Source organism: Coregonus lavaretus (genome assembly GCF_964263955.1).
Source record: "Coregonus lavaretus genome assembly, chromosome: 23".
Classification (NCBI taxonomy): domain Eukaryota; kingdom Metazoa; phylum Chordata; class Actinopteri; order Salmoniformes; family Salmonidae; genus Coregonus; species Coregonus lavaretus.
Genome location: NC_140010.1, coordinates 42,035,541 through 42,061,456, shown reverse-complemented (window position 1 = coordinate 42,061,456; position 25,916 = coordinate 42,035,541). Strand labels below are relative to the sequence as shown.

At 40.5% G+C, this 25,916-nt stretch overlaps 1 protein-coding gene across 1 annotated transcript in view; it reads left to right on the top strand.

Moving 5' to 3' along the window:
• LOC311150774 (F-box/LRR-repeat protein 7-like) overlaps positions 1–25,916 on the top strand; it is a gene marked incomplete at both ends in the record, with an annotated part of 101,537 nt that overhangs the window by 23,687 nt on the left and 51,934 nt on the right. Inside the window, one exon of the mRNA XM_084188299.1 lies at positions 2,278–2,367. Coding sequence (XP_084044425.1) covers positions 2,278–2,367 — 90 coding nt within the window. The remainder of the gene's footprint in view (positions 1–2,277; positions 2,368–25,916) is intronic.

Sequence of the window (25,916 nt, the reverse complement as noted above, 5' to 3'; positions counted from 1 at the left end):
GCCGGCTTGGGTAGCAACCCTAGATTTGTGTCGGGACTATATCTTGTGGAAGGATGAAATAGTATGAATAAATTAATCAAAATAACGTTAATGAAAATATGTGATCCATCACTTGGATTCGGTCCTATGTAGAAACATTTGAAATTGTCTTTTTTACATTGGATAAAAGTATAGACTGAGCTAGAAAATGGTATATCATACACTGCAGTTGAGGAACAATGGTAAAGTAATTCTGCTTTGAAAGTTGATAAACTTGTAACCCTACTTTTGAGAAAATGACCCTTAATGTTTTGGTACACCTACTGGAGAGTTCTTCTTTGTCTACACCCATTCAGCATCATTCACACCCTCTTAAGCCTTAGCCCCACCCATCTCTTTAAGGATTTACATGTGAGGCCATGTGCTAAACAGAGTGAATATGGTAGTGTAGTAAACAACCAAAGATTAAGACTAAAAGTGGTGAAGGTAGTAGCAAAAAGTAGTAGTAAAAATACACTAGTCCTTGGCCTATATCCTAATCTGACTTTGGTGCAGGTCATGTTGTTCAACACACACTATATCAAATAAAATCTATGTTTATTTGTCACATTCACAGGAAACAGAAGGTGTAAACGGTACAGTGAAATGGTTACTTGCATAGTGGAGTCTTTTATTTAGAAATGTAGCTAGCTAAACAATGAACCATAATCCCAACTCATAATACCATGCACCATGCATGAATCTGCAGGTAGCTAAAGGGCGGCAGGTAGCTTAATGGTTAAGAGCATTGTGCCAGTAACCGAAAGGTCGCTGGTTCTAATCCCCGAGCCGACTAGGTGAAAAATCTGTCGATGTGCCCTTGAGCAAGGCACTTAACCCTAATTGCTCCTGTAAGTCGCTCTGGATAAGAGCGTCTGCTAAATGACCAATTTATTTATTTATTTATTTAAAGCTAACCAACTAGGTCCAATGTTGGCTGGCTAGCTAACGTTAGCCTATAACTAGCAATGCAAATGGATTTCTGAGACACAAATAATATTACTACACAGATCATACACGTAATGTTAGCGAGCCAGCCAGCCAGCTAACGTTAGCTAGCTAGCTAACAGTGGCTTTAACTTGCAATGAAAATGACTGACAAAATTAGAAACGTATAATATCTGAAAATGTAGCTAGACTCTTATCCATACACATGGATGAACGCTTCACGGTAGACTGGACCCATTTAACTCTGTTTTGTTTGTAGCTACATCTTGTTTGGCCAGTGTTGTGTCAAGTCACTCCGGTTCACACTGACCGTGGCGTGTGAAGACAGTAGCCCATCACAACTTTTTCCAACTGATCTGTCGATAGCGCCTGCTAAATTCAGGGCATCAATGTAGTTGAGAAAAGTAGCTAAACTTGTGTAGTTCTCGATGGCTAACGTTATATCTTTCAAAAAAGCCGCGGTAGAAAGGATTATCAACGCAGACTGAGCAGGTTACGTTATAGACAGAAGCATGCTACATGGCAGACCAATCCAAACTCATCTCCCGGCATGTCCAACCCGTCCATTATCTCAGCCAATCAAGGCTAGCGGGAAGGTTCCTGTCTTTTTCCGTGGCTAAACCAACTAGGCTTGTAATTTAACAATTGTATTCGTATTTACAGATGGAATACAAGTTTGTTAGTAAGGCACATGAAAGTTCACATGTTCCAGAAGGTATTTTTGCCAAAAAATGTTTTAATTTTAATAAAAAAAACTATAAAATGCCTCTACTGTGAAGTAGTGGCATGCAACATACGCCTAGCTTCCTAAAACGGGTCACAAATGTCAATCATTATTTGAATATGTTGGTAACCCATTGTATAAAAGTGATAATGACCTTGAAGCAGGTGTTTGGAGGATATATTGGCACGGTTTGCCGACCCGAGACATATATCCTCCAAACACCGGCTTCTCTGGCATTATATTATTGAACACCCCATTATCCTTCATTTGCAATACCATTATGTTGTTGTCGTAGACAAATGTCAAGGTACACCATCTATTTCAAGTTGACATACAAGTGTCACTCATTCAGACTTAAATGGGATCCAAAAATATGTCAGTTGCCTAAAAACAGATCTGGGGCCAGGCTAAGGTGCTAGTGACTTTAGTTTAAAACTGCTAAAAAAGACTACTTGGTGTAAAAACAATGTAACCAGCCGATGTGGATTTCGATGGGATTGGTTGTGTGTGTCTTTTCGTGGTGTGTGTGTTCCACTGTGATATGGCCTGTCCTGATTTGTACTGGGGTGTGTCCTGTGTTCCTCTAGGTAAAGGTAGCTCCAGTATTTCCTCCGACCTGAGTTGGAGTACGGACCAGACGTCGTCCAAAGCTCCAAAGAATGCAGGTACCAGCGAAGGTAGGGCATCTGGACTTCATTAGGCAAAAGCTTGGCCATTTACATTTCGTTCTCTATTTTCTCTCCCTCTCTTTTGTTTCTGCACCGTTGACTATTTTGGGACGAAACCAAGTGTTTTCAGAGATGCTTTATGTTGGGAAACAAACTGCCCACCACCCGGGGCGTCATGCACCCAAAAAATCTGATGGGGCACAAAGTACGTGAGGATGGCTGGGGGTGGTCCAGAGGGAGCCTAGACCCCCCCCCCCCCCATCCGTAAGTTGGAGAAATAAAACATTTTCAAACAGCTTTTTCCTGCAATCTAGAGCCATAATCATTATGCTTAACTCTATGTCCCAATTTTTCTGCATAGCTAAGCATACCCTTTGAGCTGTCTGTATCCTCCTGACTGGTGTATATTTTTTTAAAGAAACAAAATATGCTTCTCCGCATCTCTGCTAATATCTGGGTCAAAGATTGAAAGGAATGTGAGTCTTATTCAGTACATTTGGTAATTGCTTGCATTTGGTAATTGCTACCAACCTTGCCAGCAGGTATGCCAGCTAAGATAGTTAGACAAGGTACAGTAGCTACTCTAACTTGATTGAGGTTGGGAGATTGGGAACCTATCTGGGCTAGCTAAAGCCAACTTCATAAAATTGCTAGTTGGCTAGTAGTATTACAGAGAAACAACATGTTTATTTTTTATTTGTTTATTTTGCATGTAAACATTTTTAACAGGACAAATCTGAGGGGGCACGTGCCCCTGTGCCCCCTATGGGCATGACGCCTCTGCCCACCACCATTGCTGTTATGAATTGTTCTCGTTCTCTGGTTCATTAAAAGTAAAGTCTGGCCCGTGCAGAGGGAGAATACTGATTCCAACTCTGTGGTGCTGCTTTGGAAAGAGAGAGAGTGTATGCCCAGCTAACAACTTCAGAGAATGTTCGCTTAAGAGTCTCATTAGGTCATTAACTAACATTTTCCTAGGAATGTTCCTGTGATGTGCAAGGATTGTTTCCAAGAGACCCTTCCCTTAATGTCAAATAGAACTTACCCAAAACGTAGTTACTATGTTCTCATAACTTAAGATATTAATGTTCTAGACACATTTTATGGAAACATTGCAAGAACATTCATGTGTCCAGTTTTCTGTGGGTTAGGAGAATATTCCATCAACATCCCATCAAACATACACAGAACATGGTTGCCATGTTTTCAGAACATAAGATATACCTTGGCATTGTTGAATACTGGTTTCTGATTGGCTTTAAGGGCATTCTAGAGCATGCATTCTTTCCCTATAACGCACGGTATATCAGCAAGGTAGAATTCAATGGCCTTCTTACATGTTCTATGTTTGAGCTGCTTTTGAAAGCAAAAGTCAAATTGAAAACATTATTGGCATTGTTGAATTACATTTTCATAATAGCAAGGTAGGACTGATGGTTTGGTTAGCGGCAGGAATTCTCGAGGTTAGAGCCTTAGGCCAGTAACCGAAAGGTTGCTGGTTCGCATACCGGAGCCGACAAGGTGAAAAAAATATAATCTGTCACTGTGCCCTTGAGCAAGGCACTTAACCCTAATTGCTCCAGGGGCGCTGTACAATGGCAACCCTACCTGTGACCCCACTCCCTGCGGGTGTCTCAGGGGGAGTTGGGATATGCAAAAAATACACACTCTAAGCAACCCCCAAAATATTATTATTATTATTATTATTATTATTATTATTATTGCTAAACTGGCAAGTCTGTTGGTTTGGTTAACAATGCAACTACTGTAGCTATCTAGTAAACTTGCTAGCAACTTCAGTGGATGTTGAACACATTTCTACCTGCAAATGAACACACTTCTAGCGGCAAATGTGTTAAATTATAGCCATGGTATCCACGTCGTTCATTATTTTCCATAGAACCCATAGCCCCTCGCTGATTATCCCTTAATGTTCTACACACGTTAAATTTGAACGTTGCAAGAACATTCATGTATCCAGTTCTGCGGGTTAGGAGAATTTTCCATCAACGTCCCACCAAACATACACAGAACATGGTTGCCATGTTCTCAGAACATAAGATATTGATGTTCTAGACACGTTTCATGGGAACATTAGAAGAACATGTGTCCCCAAATATTTTCATTACACATCATCTTTTGTTAATGTTGCAGAGTCAATCAAGGCCCTGATTGATGCATATCTCTTTGTCTGTTGGCATGATTATGTATACTCATGCAGTGCTTTTAACATAGTGTTTTCAACTTACATATTTGACACACTTTGACATACATGATTACATTGTGCATGTTCATTAACATGTACTGTACATGTATACAGTAATTGTTATTCAACATGTCCTCACCTGGCATTTTAACTCAACCTCTTGGGTCACAGTACTCCGATCTTCCTGCTACGCCACCATGTCCGTGTCAGGTATTAGTTAATCTGACTATTCTCTAATCATTGATTTTATTTACATTTTTCAGCAATTTAAGGGCTTTCTGTATAGTTGTCTAATGTTGGTGGCATATATTAACCTGTTTTAATGATAATGATCAATAAAATATTTTCTTGAGTGTACTTTTAACAGAGCTGAGATTTACTTCAAAGGGCATTCACCCTATTGCTTACACCTATCAACTTGTTTCAGATCTACACAATTGCCTAAGGAGGAGGGGTTAGAGTTTATTCTGGACAGGACCTAACTATATTGGCCCAATTAGCACATGCCCTAGAGATATCCCTTATTGGGACAGTGGTTAGGGCGTGAGTCATTGGTGCTGGTGGCCTGGGTTTAAGACCTGTTGGGGGCGTCACTCTACTCTCACATACTGAACAAAAATATAAAACGCAACATGTAAAGTGTTAGTTTCATGAGCTGAAATAATAGATCCCAGAAATGTTTAATACGCACAAAAAAAAAAATTCTCTGAAATTGTGCACAAATTTGTTTACATCCCTGTCAGTGAGCATTTCTCCTTTGCCAAGATAATCTATCCACCTGAAAGGTGTGGCATATCAAGAAGCTGATTAAACAGCATGATCATTACACAGTTGCACCTTGTGCTGGGGACAATAAAAGGTGCAGTTTTGTCACACAACACAATGCCACAGATGACTCAAGTTTCGAGGGAGTGTGCAATTGGTATGCTGACTGCAGGAATGTCCACCAGAGCTGTTGCCAGTGAATGTTAATTTTTCTACCATAAGCCGCCTCCAACGTCGTTTTAGAGAATTTGGCAATACGTCCAACCGGCCTCACAACCGCAGACCACGTGTAACCATGCCAGCCCAGGACCTCCACATCCAGCTTCTTCAGCTGCGGGATCGTCCAAGACCAGCCACCCGGACAGCTGATGAAACTGTGGGTTTGCACAACTGAAGAATTTCTGCACAAACTGTCAGAAACTGTCTCAGGGAAGCTCATCTGCGTGCTCGTTGTCCTCATCAGGGACTTGAACTGACTGCAGTTCGGCGTCATAACTGACTTAAGTGGGGAAATGCTCACCTTCGATAGCCACTGGCATGCTGGAGAAGTGTGCTCTTCATGGATCAATCCCGGTTTCAAATGTAAAGAGCATATCTATATTCCCAGTCATGTGAAATCTATATATTAAGGCCTAATTAATGTATTTCAATTGACTGATTTCCTTATATTAACTGTAACTCAGTAAAATGTTTGACATTTGTGCATGTTGCATTTATATTTTTCTTCAGTGTATGTTAATGTCTTTATTGCCGTTTTGAATTGCATTTATCAGACATTTTTATTGTTTATATGGACATTGTTTGAAAACCTGGAAATATTATTTATGCATCTTTATTTATTATCATAATGTGTATAGATTTCTCCTCTTTCACGCATTTGTAGAACTTTGACTACCAGCTTTGTGCTTTTGTGCACGACCTCCAGATACTTTTTCAGGTTTGATGTGGTGTTTCTGGATGAAGAGCCAATGCTGCCTTTGCAGAGTTTGCATTTTACTAAAATGGATGTTCATTTTAGTCAAATGCTGAAAAAGGTTATGCGGGGTAACACAGCTGCTATCTTTCTTAGATTTTCTGCTTTACAATAGCCTATTCATTGTAAACGATTTAACCTACAGCATGAATTCCGTTAGCATGAGACAAGGCTTTAAAAAATAGATCTAACACGCCGGTAGAGATATGCTTCAAAGTAATGTACGGGTTATTTGAAAAAGTGACTCATAATATTACAACATTTAAAGACAGGAATTTGTTATATTACTCCGTTAATAATCAAATTAATATATTACTGTAAGTAATATATTTCCCCCAACACTGGTCCCAACTGATTCTGTTGCAATTTGTCTGTTTTTCCACATAAAAACATGTAGATGGAACACTGTGTTGTTTATTGTTTTGATATAACTGGCATCAGCATTGCTTAAATGGCAAATCTGAGAAAGTACAGACATGCTACTGTAAATATACACATTTCTGATATTCTGAGGAAATGGAACCATGTTCTGGGTATATTTCTATCAGAAGCAAAACAACCACCTGGGCCATGTTTCGGCAACAAATTAGGAATGTTACAGATAGAAATGCATGATGAGAGCTGATGTGATTCCTTAGTCACATGTTTGTTCTACATGCTATATGTGGTGTTGAATTCAAAAAGATGATAGAGTTCTCTTTCAGATGCTCAGCTATCTAGAATTCTATCGATTCCCATCTTTCAATGAGATTCACATTTTAATTAGATCAGATAGCTGTGTTGTAACTGTTGCCAAATAATGATATTAATATATCGTGACCTTGGGATTATAAGGTTCTATCTGAGCAAAATATAGTTCAGAGATATTGAGAATTAAAGTTTTCACATCCCAGATCTCAGAACTGTTTTGTAGTGAATTCTTCTTTCATAACCCATTAAGGTCCTCACCTTAAAAGGTACCTAAAGTGCAGAGTATCAAAATCCTGAGACATTTGTAAATCAGTTTTTCTAGGGGGGTGCAATCCCAGATAGAACCTTATAGTTCTGAAATGTAAATATGGGTTCAGTAATAAGGTTCTGACACAGAATGTTACAATTATTTCAATTTCAATGGAAAAATACAGTCATTGAATGATTAAGTAAAGATAATACCCTTCCATCTTTCTAATCACATCATTACATATATTAATGTGCATCACACATTTGTTAAAGCAATAGTTCACTAAAATGACAAATGCACTATATCCTATGGAGAACTAGCAACATTGCTAAAGTGTAGCTCTGGATGAGTAAACTGATGTATGTTTCTGTTCTCTGACACCCAAAGTCAGTAAACTGCTTGCTAGTTATCAATAAAATGTGGTAAGTTTGTCATTTTTGTGAAATACCCCTTCCATGGAGGTTTTCATATTGATATAGAACAAGACAAAAACAGCAATGCCCCTCAAATGGGCTTTAAACAAGATCTGAGGCACCTGTTTTTATTTGTTTTTACCGTAAAGAGCTTAAGTTATGGCCATCTTTCTGAAAAAGTGGTAAAAGAAATCAATGTAATTGCAAAAGAGGACCAGAACCTATAATATGAATAATCAAGTACTTGGGAATATAAGGTTTTATCTGCAAAATGTATGGTTTGAGATAGTTTTTTTCAAGTCCCAGTTGTGTCTTCTTCTTTATTGACTCAATAATAAGTACCCAACATTACATACAATTATTTTTGTATTTACAACCCAACATTGTGTGATTGGATTGCAGATAGAACCTTACAGCAAAGTTCAAAGTTGGCGCAGATATTTTTTTTATCGTAAAATGGACTTTTTCACATCTGACATATCTTACATGTGAAGGACCACCTAAAGAGCAGTTGTATGTGAATAACCCATGTCAGATTGAACCTTATAGTCCCAAGGTCTCGATATATTGCTAAGAATGTGAGTAAGGTGACACCCCTAATGGGGTCTCAAACCCAGGCCACCAGCACCAACACCAGCACCCTTCTCCCTAGGCACTTGTGTAGATCTGAAACAACTGGATAGGTATAAGCAATAGGGTGAATGTACTTTGTAGTAAACCTCAGCTCTGTTAAAAGTACACTCAAGAGTATCATTAAAAACAGGTTAATATGCCCCACCAACATTAGACAACTATACAGAAAGCCCTTAAATTGTTGAAATAAGTCAATAAAATCAATGATGAGAGAATAGTCAAATGAACTGATAACTGACAGACATGGTGGTGTAGCAGTAAAATCTGAATGGCGTGAACCAAGAGGTTGAGTACAAATCCCAGGTGAGGACATGTTGAATAATAATTACTGTATAAATTAACATACTGTATAAATTAACATGCACAATGTAATCATGTGTCAAATATGTAAGTTGACACTATGTTAAAAGCACTGTGTGTGAGTATCCGTAACCTTGCCAACAGACAAAAAGAGCTGTGAATGGATTAGTGGTTCATCAATCAGGGCCTTGATGGGCTAGGCAACAATAACAAGGTGTGATGTGTAATTACACAATTCTTTGGAGGGGGAGAACATTTCTTTGAGAGCATCAGGCAATGTCCTGACAACTGATACACAGAAATGTTCTTGCAACGTTCCCATGAAACGTCTCTCAAACATTAATATCTTACATTCTGAGAACATGGCAACCATGTTCGTTGTATGTTTGATGGAAAGTTGATGGAATATTCTCCTAACCTTCAGAAAACTGGACACATGAATGTTCTTGCAACGTCCCATAAAATGCATCTAGAACATAAATGTTGTATATTCTGAGAACATTGTAACCACGTTCTAGATAAGTTCTGCTTGACATTAAGAGAACATTCTCCTGATTTTAACACCAAAACATGCTAAAAAGGCTCTCAGGTTTTTCCTAACATTGATAGAATGTTCCCTTACTAATGGAAAACTGGACACTCAAACATTAGTGGAACATTCCAGTAACATTACAAAAACGTTCGCTCTCCCTATAATTGTTAGCTGGTTGTGTGTGCATGCGTGTGTCTGTGGAAGGGAGGAGAGATGAGAACTGTTTCCCAAGATTAGAGGCGTCCTCTTCGTTGAGCTCGCAATGGAGCCCTGCCCTGAAAAGGGTTTGAGGCAGAACATGATACATTTTTTACTGTTCTTCAACAACATTGTACAACTGGCAGCAACAGGCTGAATTGAGAGTACAATTTACATTTACAAAATATTATTCCAAAACACAATAAAGAAAATATATACATTAGGTCAATATCAATGAATGAAATTGATGAAAGTAGCTAGTAATGATGTTCATAATCTGCTGTTGGGCAGTGAGTTTGAGCGGAGATGTTGGGCAGTTGGCTTGAGCGGAGCTGATAAACAGTCAGTCTGACACCGGCCAGGAGATCTTCATGAGGGCACCTCACCTCAGCCACTCCTATCTAGTCCTCCATGGCCGAAAGCGTAGCACCCACCTGGAGGATGCCTTGGCAGCTGCAGCGCCAAAGCACACCACACTTCAGCCGTGGTCCAGAAAGGTCCCTAGGCATCTACGAGCCTCGACAGTCATCCCATCTCTGCACACAGTTCATGCATCTGTCTGTCTGCCTGCCTTGAAGCCATTGACCACCATCTTTGCTCGTGACTGTATAAATGTCAAACTGTCAACATGTCTTCAAATAGAGCTGTTGGACAGACGCTCTGGAAGTGTGTCTTGACATCTTATGCTCCGTTGGGCACTTTAACTTTTTTAGTGAATATATATATATATATATACACAGTACCAGTCAAAAGTTTGGACACACCTACTCATTCAAGGGCTTTTCTTTATTTGTACTATTTTCTATATTGTAGAATAATAGTGAAGACATCAAAACTATGAAAGAACACATATGGAATCATGTAGTAACCAATAAAGTTAAACAAATCAAAATATATTTTATATTTGAGATTCTTCAAAGTAGCCACCGTTTGCCTTGATGACAGCCTTGCACACTCTTGGCATTCTCTCAACCAGCTTCACCTGGGATGCTTTTCCAACAGTCTTGAAGGAGTTCCCACATATGCTGAGCACTTGGCTGCTTTTCCTTCACTCTGCGGTCCAACTCATCCCAAACCATCTCAATTGGATTGAGGTCGGGTGATTGTGGAGGCCAGGTCATCTGATGCAGCACTCCATCACACTCCTTCTTGGTCAAATAGCCCTTACACAGCCTGGAGGTGTGTTTTGGGTCATTGTTCTGTTGAAAAACAAATGATAGTCCCACTAAGCGCAAACCAGATGGGATGGCTTATCGCTGCAGAATGCTGTGGTAGCCATGCTGGTTAAGTGTGCCTTGATTTTGAAATAAATCACAGACCGTGTCATCCGCAAAGCAACCCCACACCATCACACCTCCACGCTTCACGGTGGGAACCACACATGTGGAGATCATCCGTTCACCTACTCTGCATCCCACAAAGACACGGCGGTTGGAATAAAACAAATCTCAAATTTGGACTCATCAGACCAAAGGACAGATTTCCACCGGTCTAATGTCCATTGCTCGTGTTTCTTGGCCTAAGCAAGTCTCTTTTTCTTATTGGTGTCCTTTAGTAGTGGTTTCTTTGCAGCAATTCGAAAATGAAGGCCTGATTAACGCAGTCGGCTCTGAACAGTTGATGTTGAGATGTGTCTGTTATTTGAACTCTGAAGCATTTATTTGGGCTGCAATTTCTGAGGCTGGTAATTCTAATGAACTTATCCTCTGCAGCAGAGGTCACTCTGCGTCTTCCTTTCCTGTGGCGGTCCTCATGAGAGCCAGTTTCATCATAGCGCTTGATGGTTTTTGCGACTGCACTTGAAGAAAATTTCAAAGTTCTTGAAATGTTCGGTATTGACTGACCTTCATGTCTTAAAGTAATGATGGACTGTCGTTTCTCTTTGCTTATTTGAGCTGTTCTTGCCATAATATGGACTTGGACTTTTACCAAATAGGGCTATCTTCTGTATACCCCCCCCTACCTTGTCACAACACAACTGATTGGCTCAAACACATTAAGAAGGAAAGAAATTCCACAAATTAACCTTTAACAAGGCACACCTGTTAATTGAAATGCATTCCAGGTGACTACCTCATGAGGCTGGTTGAGAGAATGCCAAGAGTGTGCAAAGCTGTCATCAAGGCAAAGGGTGGCTACTTTGAAGAATCTCAAATATAAAAATATATTTTGATTTGTTTATCACTTTTTTCGCTACTACATGATTCCATATGTGTTATGTCATAGTTTTGATGTCTTCACTATTATTCTACAATGTAGAAAATAGTAAAAATAAAGAAAAACCCTTGAATGAATAGGTGTGTCCAAACTTTTGACTGGTACTGTATGTTTCTTGTATGGTTACCATTCAGTAAGTACTCAGTTACCACTCAGACACGTATTGTAGGGATTCAGGTTGAATCTGTGTTATCTTTAGGCCTGAGCACATAAATAGACACAAACAACTTCTCGAAAGATGTGTTTTTCAATGAACTTTAGGAGGAGGCCTTTTCTGTTAATCCACAGGCTATTCTGTGTCAGTATATACACAAACACACTACATAATTTGTCTTCCTGGGTTTAACAGCGCCAAAATAATAGCAGCAAGGCCAGAAGAGCCTGTATTCTAGAGAAGGCACCGTCAGCATTAGCCTGTGGTCTTGGCCAGTGGGTCCATTTCAGCTCCAAAATGTCTGCTGTTGCAGCCAAGTAGCTACTACTACTGTAGCTATCAGGGTAGTAGGAATTTAATGGATTCCCAACGTGCAAAACTGGTTGAAATGACATAATGACGTTATTATGGTCCTCTGTAGCTCAGCTGGTAGAGCACGGCGCTTGTAACGCCAAGGTAGTGGGTTCGATCCCCGGGAACACCCATACACAAAAATGTATGCACGCATGACTGTAAGTCGCTTTGGATAAAAGCGTCTGCTAAATGGCATATTATTATTATTATTATTATTATAACCAGTTTCCATTAGAAAACTTCCGCCCCCAGGATCAAACCGAGTAACTACCGAGATTTGGTTCTTCCACAATATTAAAATGGATGTAGCTAGAGCGCATATCCTCCAAGCGCTCCCAGGAATAAGTCAGTGCATCAGATAAAGCAAAACATGTTTTGGTCCATCATCCATCTCACTGAGCTAACATGGAACATTTTGGGAACGGCAGCATTTTCAACCATGGAGAACAGTCTGGATGGATCTTATTGAAATGGCAGTGTGCAACCTGGTTAGCGCGCTCTGTGAGATAACATTGTTCCTAGCGTGGGGCCTCTCCTACTACAGTTTCCCTTGTGATAAACTTTGAATGCGTGTGTGTGCTCGTGTCTGTGTTTGGTGAGAGAGAGAGCACGAGAGAGTTATGCTATAGCATGGAGGAATGTTTCTGATTAGGTACTTGTATATCTATCTGTGTGGACCTTATCCATCTTGGAAAGTACTGTATATTTAAGTAGTATTATGATCCTGAAGATAATCAAATAGAAATGTTGAGTGCTGATATTATAGAATTAGGAATTAAAATACTAGAATAGACATTAACCTTCTTATGATGGGTTAAAGGTCAGCCATTTTGGTCAGGGAGTTGGTCAACCATGGTTTGCCAGTGCAGTGATAAGATAGTGTAAAATAATGAATTTAAAAGAATTTGTCTGCACTGTATGTTTGTTAGTTAGCTAGCCAGTCAGCTTGAGGAATGAGTCCATACATTTCTCAAATTAACTGCCAATATGCCAAAATTCCATTCAAACAATGCAGTCAATCCACAGCCATAAACTGGCTGAAATAAGTTGATGATAGGACTTATACAAGTTGTATATGCGACAAGTACTGATCATATAATAGCACTCACAGCTTTTTAAGATATATATTTTTTTGACATTTATGGTCTGTATTTTAGAGGCTATTTATACAGAAAATGTGTATAAAACCCATATAAACTGTATTTATAATTATATTACAATATTTTAGGTTGACAATTCTATTACACAATTCCTGATATCACATGCCTTACTTTTATTTTACTGCATAAGTAAAATCTGGATTATGCCTCTACTGCCATTAATTCCAATTAGACTGGTTTGAATTTGATCAATATGGCTGCCATTTTCACTCCATTCTGGAACTTTGAGGGTTTATGATATTTAATACAGTGGGCTCCAAAATTACTGGCACCCCTGACTGGCAATGCACAAACAATACTTCAAAAAATATAAACAATATAATTATAGAGATAAACTCAAAATACCAACATGTGAGAAATACTGTACTTTATTAATGTTTCAATGGAACCAACCAAAATCATACAATTATTTAATACAAAATAAATGTCACCAAAATCAGGGCTTCATAATTATTGGCACTCCTCATTTAGTCTAACCACCTCTGGCAAGGATAACAGCATGAATTATTTTCCTGTAATGTTTGACAAGGTTAAGGAACACAATTGTATGATTTTTATTATTATTATTATTATTATTATTGTTATTATTATATTATTATTTGGAGGGATTTTGGACCATTCCTCTATGCAGATCCTTTCAAGATCCTTCACATTCTTGGGTTCGCGCTTATCAACTGCCCTCTTCAAATCAGCCCACAGATTTTCGAATGGATTAAGGTCCGGCGACTGAGATGGCCATGGCAGAAAATTGATTTTGTTGTCACAGAACCATTTCTGTGTGGATCTTGAGGTATGTTTTGGGTCATTGTCTTTTTGGAAAGTCCACCTACGGCCAAGTCCCAGCCTTCTGGCAGAGGCAACCAGATTGTCAGCCAAAATTGCCTGATACTTGCTGGAATTCATTATACCATAAAATCTTAACCAGTGCCCCTGGACCTCTGGAATTAAAACAGCCCCAAAATATCACTGACCCACCACCATATTTCACCGTGGGTATGAGGTGTCTCTCCTTGTAGGCATCTCTGTTTCGACGCCAAACATGCCAATGCTATATCTGACCAAAACGTTCAAGTTTGGTCTCATCTGACCAGAGCACCTTCTTCCAGTCATAATTTAAATGACGTTTGGCAAATTCCAAGCGCTTGCGTCTGTGTGTTGGGGTCAGAAAGGGCTTTCTCCTGGCAACCCTTCCAAAGAGCCTGTGGTTGTGGAGGTGGCGTCTGATGGTGCTTTTTGAAACCTGGTGACCCCAAGACACCAACAAGGCCTGCAATTCATTCACAGTGATTATTGGGGATTTTGTTGCTTCTCTCACCATCCTCCTCCCTATCCTGGGGGGCAAAATGCATTTGCGTCCTCTACCCGTGAGGTTTTCAACTGTTCCATATCTTTTAATTTTTTTGCCCTGACAGTGCTCAGTGGTATATTCAAATCATTTGTGGATCGTCTTGTAGCCATTACTAGATTTATGAAGGTCTACAACCATCTGTGTCTTTTGAACTGCCTGTTCTTTTATTTTCTGCATGGTGTTGGATGACAAAGGGATATTGCATGCGTGTTACCTAGTGAAACAGGAAGTGATGTAATGGCTCAATATAGGGCCTTAAGACTTAGATAAACTTAAATAAGTGGAATTTAATTCCTGGTTTAATTTTGGTAAATGTTATTTACAATAATCTTTAAGGGTGCCATTAAATTGTGAAACCTTGATTTGGAGGACATATATTTTTAATTAAATCAATAAATGATTTTGGTGGGTTCCATTGGAACATTAATATAGTACAGTATTTCTCACAGGTTGGTATTTTGAGTTTCTCTCTATAATTATATTGTTTATATATTTTTACGTATTGTTTGTGCATTGCCAGTCAGGGGTGCCAGTAATGTTGGAGCCCATTGTAGGTCGTTATCAATACAATGTCACAATAAGGTGCAGAGCGTTCGATTTGCCTGCTGGGGGTCAAGGAGATCAGCAGCTCTGCTAAAAACCATTGACAACTGGGTGCCGTTTAAGGGATTGTTAAATAAATATGAACTATTTGGTTGTAATATCATCACCTCTTGAAGAGCATAGTCAGAACTACAAATGTTCGATTGTGACGTTTTATTGATAACGACCTATAGGATCTCTATGGCTGATATACAGTATTCATACACCGAATTCAAGCGATGTTATTATGATGTGCCAACTCAAGGAACATGTGTACTGAACGGTCATCGGGTAGCTTGTTCCAGGAAATGGGTCGCAGTGAAACAAAGGTTGACTGCAACTTGGCCGTGCCTGTACTGACACACCCAGACATAGGCCAGCCCAGTGGTCAGCCCAGTGGTCAGCCCAGTGGTCAGCCCAGTGGCCAGCCCAGTGGTCAGCCCAGTGGTCAGCCCAGTTTGTTCTTCACTGTGTGATCAAACCGTGTGACCTCACAGCAGATTTGCACACTCTGCACTCCCTCGCTCTGCTCTTGAGTCTATGTTCAAGCTCATTGCTATATGATCTAAACGCACACTCCTCACACTTTCTGTATAGAAAGGAGTCAAGAATGGAGTGATTCTTGTCAAAGGACTCGATATCTGCTTGACCTCAGCTAATAATGGCCACGTGGCATTTAAAGCCATTTGGAGTTACGTAACACAATGGACTGTGCTCATTTGCAATTGTGCTGTAATAGCGAGGGATTATTCTCTGTTTCACTCCGATAGTTTTTTCCACCAATCCTTTGAAATAGTTTTTTGGGGCGGAACTGTGTGGTTGATTTTACAGAGCAGTCACGTACAACACATTTGCCAAATGTAGTCGTTTTTTTGGTAACATTTTCAAATATGCAGGTATGATGCTTTATAAGTTGTTATCGGCATGTACAGTGCATTCGGAAAGTATTCAGACCGCTTTACTTTTTCCACATTTTGTTACATTACAGCCTTATTTTAAAATGTATTTTAAAAAAAATACATCTCATCAATCTACACACAATACCCCATAATAAAAGTGAAAACAGGTTTTTAGAAATGTTTGAAAATGTATAAAACATTAAAAACAGAAATACCTTATTTACATAAGTATTCAGACCCTTTGCTATGAGACTCAAAATTGTGCTCAGGTGCATCCTGTTTCCATTGATCATCCTTAAGATGTTTTTACAACTTGATTGTAGTCCACCTGTGGTAAATTCAATTGATTGGACATGATTTGGAAAGGCACACACCTGTCTATATAAAAGGTCCCACAGTTGACAGTTTATGTCAGAGCAAAAACCAAGACATGAGGTCGAAGGAAATTGTCTATAGGGCTCCGTCAAGGATTCTGTCGAGGCACAGATCTGGGGAAGGGTACCAAAACATTTCTGCAGCATTGAAGGTCCCCAAGAACTCTGAAAGAGCTGCAGAGTTCCTCTGTGGAGATGGGAGACCCTTCCAGAAGGACAACCATCTCTGCAGCACTCCACTAAATCAGGCCTTTATGGAAGAGTGGCCAGACGGAAGCCACTCCTCAGTAAAAGGCACATGATAGCCCACTTGGAGTTTGCCAAAAGGCACCTACAGTGCTTTGCGAAAGTATTCAACCCCCTTGTCATTTTTCCTATTTTGTTGCCTTACAACCTGGAATTAAAATATATTTTTTGGGGGTTTGTATAATTTACATTTACACAACATATTTTTTATTGTGAAACAAACAAGAAATAAGACAAAAAAACAGAAAAAACTTTAGCGTGCATAACTATTCACCCCCCCAAAGTCAATACTTTGTAGAGCCACCTTTTGCAGCAATTACAGCTGCAAGTCTCTTGGGGTATGTCTCTATAAGCTTGGCACATCTAGCCACTGGGATTTTTGCCCATTCTTCAAGGCAAAACTGCTCCAGCTCCTTCAAGATGAATGGGTTCCGCTGGTGTACAGCAATCTTTAAGTCATACCACAGATTCTCAATTGGATTGAGGTCTGGGCTTTGACTAGGCCATTCCAAGACATTTAAATGTTTCCCCTTAAACCACTCAAGTGTTTTTTTCCCCCACCTTTATTTAACCAGGTAACCCAGTTGAGAACAAGTTCTCATTTACAACTGCGACCTGGCCAAGATAAAGCAAAGCAGTGCGCTAAAAACAACAACACAGAGTTACATATGGGGTAAAACAAAACATAAAGTCAAAAATACATATACAGTGTGTGCAAATGTAGCATGTTATGGAGGTAAGGCAATAAATAGGCCATAGTGCAAAATAATTACAATTAGTATTAACACTAATTAACACTCATTGTCCTGCTGGAAGGTGAACCTCCGTCCCAGTTTCAAATCTCTGGAAGACTGAAACAGGTTTCCCTCAAGAATTTCCCTGTATTTAGCGCCATCCATCATTCCTTCAATTCTGACCAGTTTCCCAGTCCCTGCCGATAAAAAACATCCCCACAGCATGATGCTGCCACCACCATGCTTCACCGTGGGGATGGTGTTCTCGGGGGGATGAGAGGTGTTGTGTTTGCGCCAGACATAGCGTTTTCCTTGATGGCCAAAAAGCTCAATTTTAGTCTCATCTGACCAGAGTACCTTTTTCCATATGTTTGGGGAGTCTCCCACATGGCTTTTTGCGAACACCAAACGTGTTTGCTTATTTTTTTCTTTAAGCAATGGCTTTTTTCTGGCTACTCTTCCGTAAAGCCCAGCTCTGTGGAGTGTACGGCTTAAAGTGGTCCTATGGACAGATACTCCAATCTCCGCTGTGGAGCTTTGCAGCTCCTTCAGGGTTATCTTTGGTCTCTTTGTTGCCTCTCAGATTAATGCCCTCCTTGCCTGGTCCGTGAGTTTTGGTGGGCGGCCCTCTCTTGGCATGTTTGTTGTGGTGCCATGTTCTTTCAATTTTTTTATAATGGATTTAAATGGTGCTCCGTGGGATGTTGAAAGTTCCGGATATTTTTTAAATAACCCAACCCTGATCTGTACTTCTCCACAACTTTGTCCCTGACCTGTTTGGAGAGCTCATTGGTCTTCATGGTGCCGCTTGCTTGGTGGTGCCCCTTGCTTAGTGGTGTTGCAGACAGTTAAAGTCGGAAGTTTACATACACATTAGCCAAATACAGTTGAAGTCGGAGGTTTACATACACTTAGGTTTTTCAACCACTCCACACATTTCTTGTTAACAAACTATAGTTTTGGCAAGTCGGTTAGGACATCTACTTTGTGCATGACAAGTAATTTTTCCAACAATTGTTTACAGACCGATTATTTCACTTATAATTCACTGTATCACAATTCCAGTGGGTCAGAAGTGTATATACACTAAGTTGACTGTGCCTTTAAACAGCTTGGAAAATTCCAGAAAATGATGTCATGGCTTTAGAAGCTTCTGATAGGCTAATTGGCATAAGCCAATCAGATTTGTTTTATTATAAATGTATTGACAGTTATGTGTAAGTTCCCACTAGTGGACAATTTCAAAACTGCAAAAAAACTGTGGTGTTGAGGCTAGCCTCAGATAAACAAATGTTCCAGATATTTGTATTACCTTCTCAGATAAGTGATCATACTTTATGTAAAATTAAGAGATTAATGTGCTAATATATGCACGTGATAGCATATTTCATGAACATTCATTACTATTTCTTGCCAATTGAAAATATGGGTTTTTCATGCTAGCAGTCATGCCTGCATATCACAGTCACAAAGTAGCAACATAACTTGGTGAACTACAACAAGATAATAGATTTCAGGCATTAACAGCTTACATTTGTAAATGCATTTTGTCCCATTTCACTGTTAAATGAACCTTGCATTGTTATTCATAGATGCAATCTTTGTTAAATTTGATATTGATCTCAGATGGGCTTAAAGGGTACAGTACCACAAAAAGCACTCCATCTATAGAGAATGTTGTTCAATATGATCAATACTAACTTTGCATAATATTGTAGTCTATAGTGTATATTTATACCCCAAACAATGTTGGTATTTTTCACCATAAATCACTGTTGTTCCAATTAAGCCCAGTATGCTCCTATTATGCCTGTTTTAAATTGAAACACATAGGGATACGGTGTTGATATCCCTAGTATTCAATGAACATGAATGTTTTTTTTCTTCCGATTTAGGTTGGTTAAAACAAACTACAATTATGCATATAATGTGTCTATCCATGTTAAGATCCATATTAAGATCTATCTTTACCAAGATTAGAAACAATTAGGAACAGTTAGATACCTCGGTACTCTCTCCAAGACGTTTCGAGTGGACAGGTAGTCGTTGATGCAGAGAGAGAAGAATAAGATCTGGGTTGAGGGATATCAGGGATAGAAGACTTACAAGTGGTGGATAAAAATGCAAACAAAATGGAGGACAAGAAGATGACTATTGGGCGATTACTCATGCACTTTCAGGTGGGGCATTGCCATATTGTTTTCTTTTATTAATCAAGGTGATTCCGTTTTTTGGTCTTCCACCTGTACCTTTTTAATACACAGTAGAGAGGTAGATTCGAAACAGTCTTCAGATAGGCTTTAGGAAGAAAAGTTGGACTAATTAACAAGAAAAACAGGACAGCAAATGTGAATTAGCCTTCAGATAATCATTGAAAGTTGTGTGTGTTATGGTCTTTGAGCATGGCTTCTTATCCACAGAGTGCCAGTGTGGGTGCAGGCTTGTGTTCTAACCAAGCAGCAACACACCTGATTCCACTAATCATGTATTGATTGAAGTCTATGATTAGTTGAATCAGGTATGTACTGGTTGGCAAGTCCACATTGATCTCTGTAGATACGATGGGACCCACCCCTTTTAGGAGTACTACTTCCATGATGAATATTAATGATCAGTTGATTTTAATAACTTTAGGGGAGATTAATATAATAACATTTTACATAAGAAATGTCAGTTTGGAAATGTATTATTTAAGAGGTGGGCTTATTTGGAACACCCATGGGCTTAAAGGTTACACTCTGTACCCATTAAGCCCAGTCCGGACATTTATCAAATGTCTTATTAAATTTTTTTGTAAGAATTAGGGCAGTATATGTTAGAAATGTCTAAACTAACATTTTGGTGAGCTTAATTAGGTACACTTACCCTACAGGACTGATCAAAATAAATTCTCTCATGGCTCTCTCGTTGGTTGACATATAGTGAGCAATATGTTTGGAACATCGAATTGCAATAAAATCGCAGTATGAATCGCAATACATATAGAATCGTGATACTTATAGAATCACAAGACATATCGTATCAGCAATTAGTATTGTGAAAAAAGTATGAAAATGTATGCACTCACTAACTGTAAGTCGCTCTGGATAAGAGCGTCTGCTAAATGACTAAAAATGTAAATGTAAAAAATGTAAATGATAATATCGTATTGTGAGGTCCCTGGGAATTCCCAACCCTACATTGTATGGGCCCACAAGTGTGTGTGTGAGCTAGAACTAATTTTTGTCCCATGGCTATGGACTAGTCATTTGGCCACCACATCGGATGCCAGGATACACTATAGAGGTTGTCTTGAGTGTATGTACACAATCATTAGTTTTAGGCTAGCAAACTTTTGTAATATAGCTTTTGCTCATGGTACCAACTCAGTGGCCTTGTGGTGTCCTACCTGAGAGTAGAAGGTTGAGGGTTTGATCCCCAGTCGAGGCAAGACTGGCTTAAAGGGGCAATCTGTGATTCGAAAAACAACAAATTGGTCACGCCTACACTTGTTTTAGTAAACAGCTGACGGATGGGGCTTAATAATTCATAATTAAGTCCAAAAATGGATGTACCAATCCCAGAATATGAAGTCTTCAGTGAAAATACAATGGCTGTTCAGATTGAAACCTCATACTCTTAAAATCATTAAAATAAAACATTAGGTCTTCCTTTAAGTCCCTGAATATTACCACAGGTAATGTGTGTAATTTTGAGGTGTGTGTGCGAGCATGTGTGTTCGGTGCATGTGCCCTCAGAACAGCCTCAATTCATCAGGGCATGGACTCTACAAGGTGATGAAAGCATTCCACAGGGATGCTGGCTCATGTTGACTCCAATGCTTCCCACAGTTGTGTCAAGTTGGCTGGATGTCCTTTGGGTGATGGACCATTCTTGATACACAGGGGAAACTGTTGAGCGTGGAAAACCCAGCAGCTTTGCAGTTCTTGACACAAACCGGTGCGCCTGGCACCTACTACCATACCCAGTTCAAAAGGCACTTAAATCTTTTGTCTTGCCCATTCACCCTCTGAATGGCACACATACATAATCCATGTCTCAATTGTCCCAAAGCTTAAAAATCCTTCTTTAACCTGTCCCCTCTCCTTCATCTAGATATGTACAGTATGTAATAGTGAGAGAGAAAGTGCATGTTTTTGTTTCTAGTGCTGGAATTGGCCTTGTTAATGTTTGTGTAAGTGCGTGTGCATGTTTGTGTGGTCCGCATTAATCGTTTGTTTTTCTGCCTTTCCAAAAGGAGGAGGGGGTGGGGGGGAGGGAGGTAGGGAAAGAAACAAAGCAGAGAGCGAGAGATAAACACAACAAAGCCAAAGCAATGACGGACTGATTTTATCAGATGTAATTAGCTAGGTTGGCTTTGCTAGCCCGTAATCATTATCATCATGCTCTTCACATCTTTAAAGCAGCATATGTTCTCTGGTGTAATCCCCATTCCCCCTGCTGAAAACAACCGAACACTTTAGTAGTGATGACCTGGGGAGGCCTATGCAAGGCTATGACCTGTCCCATCCCATTAGAAAACAATGAGTCTCACTCTTTAAGCTAAACTCAATGAGGCTACTAAATGGGAACAAGCTCTTAAAACTATTCTCAAGAGATAGTTCATAAGGAACTAGCAGATTGTCTTAAAGAGTAGTGTACATGGCCCTTTACGAAAAACAGCTTGTTTTGTTTTAGTATGCATGGATGGGATAATTTTTTTATTTGCCGGTTTCACTACCAGTGCAAGCTTGAATGAATTCAGATTTTGGGTTTTTTCACTAACTTGCAGGAAAGAAAACTCTAGACCACCTTTACTCCACAAACAGAGACGTGTACAAAGCTCTACCTCGCCCTCCATTTGGCAAATCTGACCATAATTCTATCCTCCTGATTCCTGCTTACAAGCAAAAACTAAAGCAGGATGTACCAATGACTTGCTCAAAATGGAAGTGGTCAGATGACGCGGATGTTAAGCAGCTACAGGACTGTTTTGCTAGCACAGACTAGAATATTTTCCAGGATTCATCCAATGGCAATGAGGAGTATACCACCTCAGTCACCGGCTTCATCAATAAGTGCATCGATGACATCGTCCCCACAGTGACCGTACGTACATATCCCAACCAGAAGCCATGGATAACAGGCAACATCCGCACCGAGCTAAAAGGCTAGAGCTGCCGCTTTCAAGGAGTGGGACACTAATCCGGACCCATAGAAGAAATCCCGCTATCCCTCAGACAAACCATCAATAAGGCAAAGCGTCAATACAGGACTAAAGATGTAATCCTATTACACCGGCTCTGACGCCCGTTGGATGTTGGATGTTGCAGGGCTTGCAAACTATTGCGGTCTACAAAGGAAAACCCAGCCGCGAGCTGCCCAGTGACGCGAGCCTACCAGATGGGCTAAATGCCTTTTATGCTCACTTCCAGGCAAGCAACACTGAAGCATGCATGAGAGCACCAGCTGTTCCGGACGACTGTGTGATCACTTACTCTGTAGCCGATGTGAGTGAGACCTTTAAACAGGTCAACATTTACAAGGCCGTGGGGCCAGACGGATTACCAGGTTGTGTACTCAGAGCATGCACAGACCAACTGGCAAGTGTCTTCACTGACATTTTCAACATCTCCCTGACCGAGTCTGTAATACCTACATGTTTCAAGCAGACCACCATAGTCCCTGTGCCCAAGAACGTCAAGGTAACCTGCCTAAATGACTACCGCCCCGTAGCACTCACGTCTGTAGCCATTAAGTGCTTTGAAAGGCTGGTCATGGCTCACATCAACACCATCTTCCCGGAAACCTGAGACTCACTCCAATTCACGTACCGCCCCAACAGATGGCTCAATCTCAATTGCAATCCACACTGCCCTTTCCCACCTAGACAAAAGGAACACCTATGTGAGAATGCTGTTCATTGACTACAGCTCAGCGTTCAACACCATAGTGCCCACAAAGCTCATCACTAAGCTAAGGACCCTGGGACTAAACACCTCCCTCTGCAACTGGATCCTGGTGGAAAGGGAAGGCAACAACATCCGCCACGCTGATCCTCAACACGTGGACCCCTCAGGGGTGCGTGCTTAGTGCCCTCCTTTACTCCCTGTTCACCCACGACTGCGTGACCAAGCACAACTCCAACACCATCATTAAGTTTGCTGACGACACAGCGGTGGAAGGTCTGATCACGGATAACGATGAGACAGCCTATAGGTAGGAGGTGAGAGACACTGCCAGGACAACAACCTCTCCCTCAACGTGAGCAAGACAATTGAGCTGATCGTGGACTACAGGAAAAAGAGGGCCGAACATGCCCCCATTCACATCGACCGGGCTGTAGTGGAGTGGGTCGAGAGCTTCAAGTTCCTTGGTACCCACATCACCAGCAAACTATCATGGTCCAAACACACCAAGACAGTCGTGAAGAGGGCACGACAACGCCTATTCTCCCTCAGGAAACTGAAAATATTTGGCACGGGTACCCAGATCCTCAACAAGTTATACAGCTGCGCCATCGAGAGCACCCTGACCGGTTGGATCACCGCCTGGTATTTCAACTGCTCGGCATCTGACCGTAAGGTGCTACAGAGGGTATTGCGTACGGCCCAGTACATCAATGGGGCCAAGCTTCCTGCCATCCAGGACCTCTATACTAGGCGTTGTCAGAGGAAGGCCCAGCCACCCAAGTCATAGACTGTTCTCTCTGCTACCGCACGGCAAGCGGTACCAGAGCGCCAAGTCTATGTCCAAAAGGCTCCTTAACAGCTTCTACCCCCAAGCCATAAGACTGCTGAACAATTAATCAAATTGCTACCCGGACTACTTTTTTTTTTAAACTTTCGTTTATGCATTTAAACAAATCTTAACTCCTATTTTCTTAACTGCATTGATGGTTAAGGACTGGTAAGTAAGCATTTCATGGTAAGGTTGTATTCGGCGCATGTGACAAATACAATTGTATTTGATTCTATCAGTTGTTACTCAGTCATTTATGTTTCATAAACCCGTACCCACCACATTTGTGAGTATGGAAGTATGCTAAGTCAATCTTCTTTGGAATCCCAAATAACTAAGGAGATCAAAGGCAAAATGCCGGAATAGTGAAATGACTCATGGTATTCTTACAAGAGATGGATAGTTAAAACACACACACACAGTGGGAGTGGGGGCACTGGTTTGTGTTCTGCTAGGTCCTCCTAGCTTGACTCTGCTGGAGAAATCTGATCTGGGGCTGGACCCAGCGTATAGTCAGAGGTGAGCCACAGTTCACTGAGAGACACACGCTAATATACCGGGGAGGGGGGGTAGTGGAGAGTGGGAGGGGAAGGAGTGGTGAGGACAGGGGAGTGAGGACAGGGGAGTGAGGTCAGGGTCTCCCCCCCATCTCAGAGGAGAGTACAGCCGCCCAGGCTCCTCCATCTCCATTTACGCCCTGGCTCAAACTTAAATAAGCAAGCCCTGTAACACACACACTGCGTTTCTCAGCTGTTGGAACTCTGTGATTCTCGGGATATGCCCGTTTTAATGTTTTCAAAGATATTTTGGTCTTTCCACAGTAGACTTACTGAATGTGTAACAAAATGGTTAACTTTAGTCCATGTATCTCTACAGTTGAATTTACCCGAAGCCCCTGAAGTACACTGAAATGCAACTTGTAAAGTGTTGGTCCCATGTTTAATGAACTGAAATAAAAATAAAAGATCCCAGAAATGTTCCATATGCACAAAAAGCTTATTTCACTTACATTTGTGCAGAAATTTGTTTACATGGGACCAACAAATTTGTTTAGTGAGAATTTCTCCTTTGTCAAGATAATCCATCCACCTGACAGGTGTGGCATATCAAGAAGCTGATTAAACAGTATGACCATTACACAGGTGCACCTTGTGCTGGGGACAATAAAAGGGCTATGTAAAATGTGCAGTTCTGTCACACAACAGAGCTGTTGCCAGATAATTGAATGTTAATTTCTCTAACAGAAATCACCTCCAACGTTGTTTTAGAGAATTTGGCAGAATGTCCAACTGGCCTCACAACCGCAGACAACGTGTATGGCGTCGTGTGGGTGAGCGGTTTGCTGATGTCAACATTGTGAACAGAGTGCCCCATGGTGGTGGTGGGATTATGGAATGGGCAGGCATAAGCTACGGACAACGAACACAATTGCATTTTATCGCTGGCAATTTGAATACAGAGAGATACCGTGATGAGATTCTGAGGCCCATTGTCGTGCCATTCCTCCGCCGCCATCACCTAGTGTTTCAAATCAAATCAAATGTTATTTGTCACATGCGCCTAATACAACAGGTGTAGACCTTACCGTGAAATGCTTACTTACAAGCCCTTAACCAACAATGCAGTTTTAAGAAAATAGAGTTAAGAAAATATTTACTAAATAAACTAAAGCATCTGTGACCAGATGCATATATGTATTCCCAGTCATGTGAAATCCATAGATTAGGGCCTAATGCATTTACTGCATTTCCACACACACACACACACACAGTACCAGTTAAAAGTTTGGAGCAGCAACTCATTCCAGGGT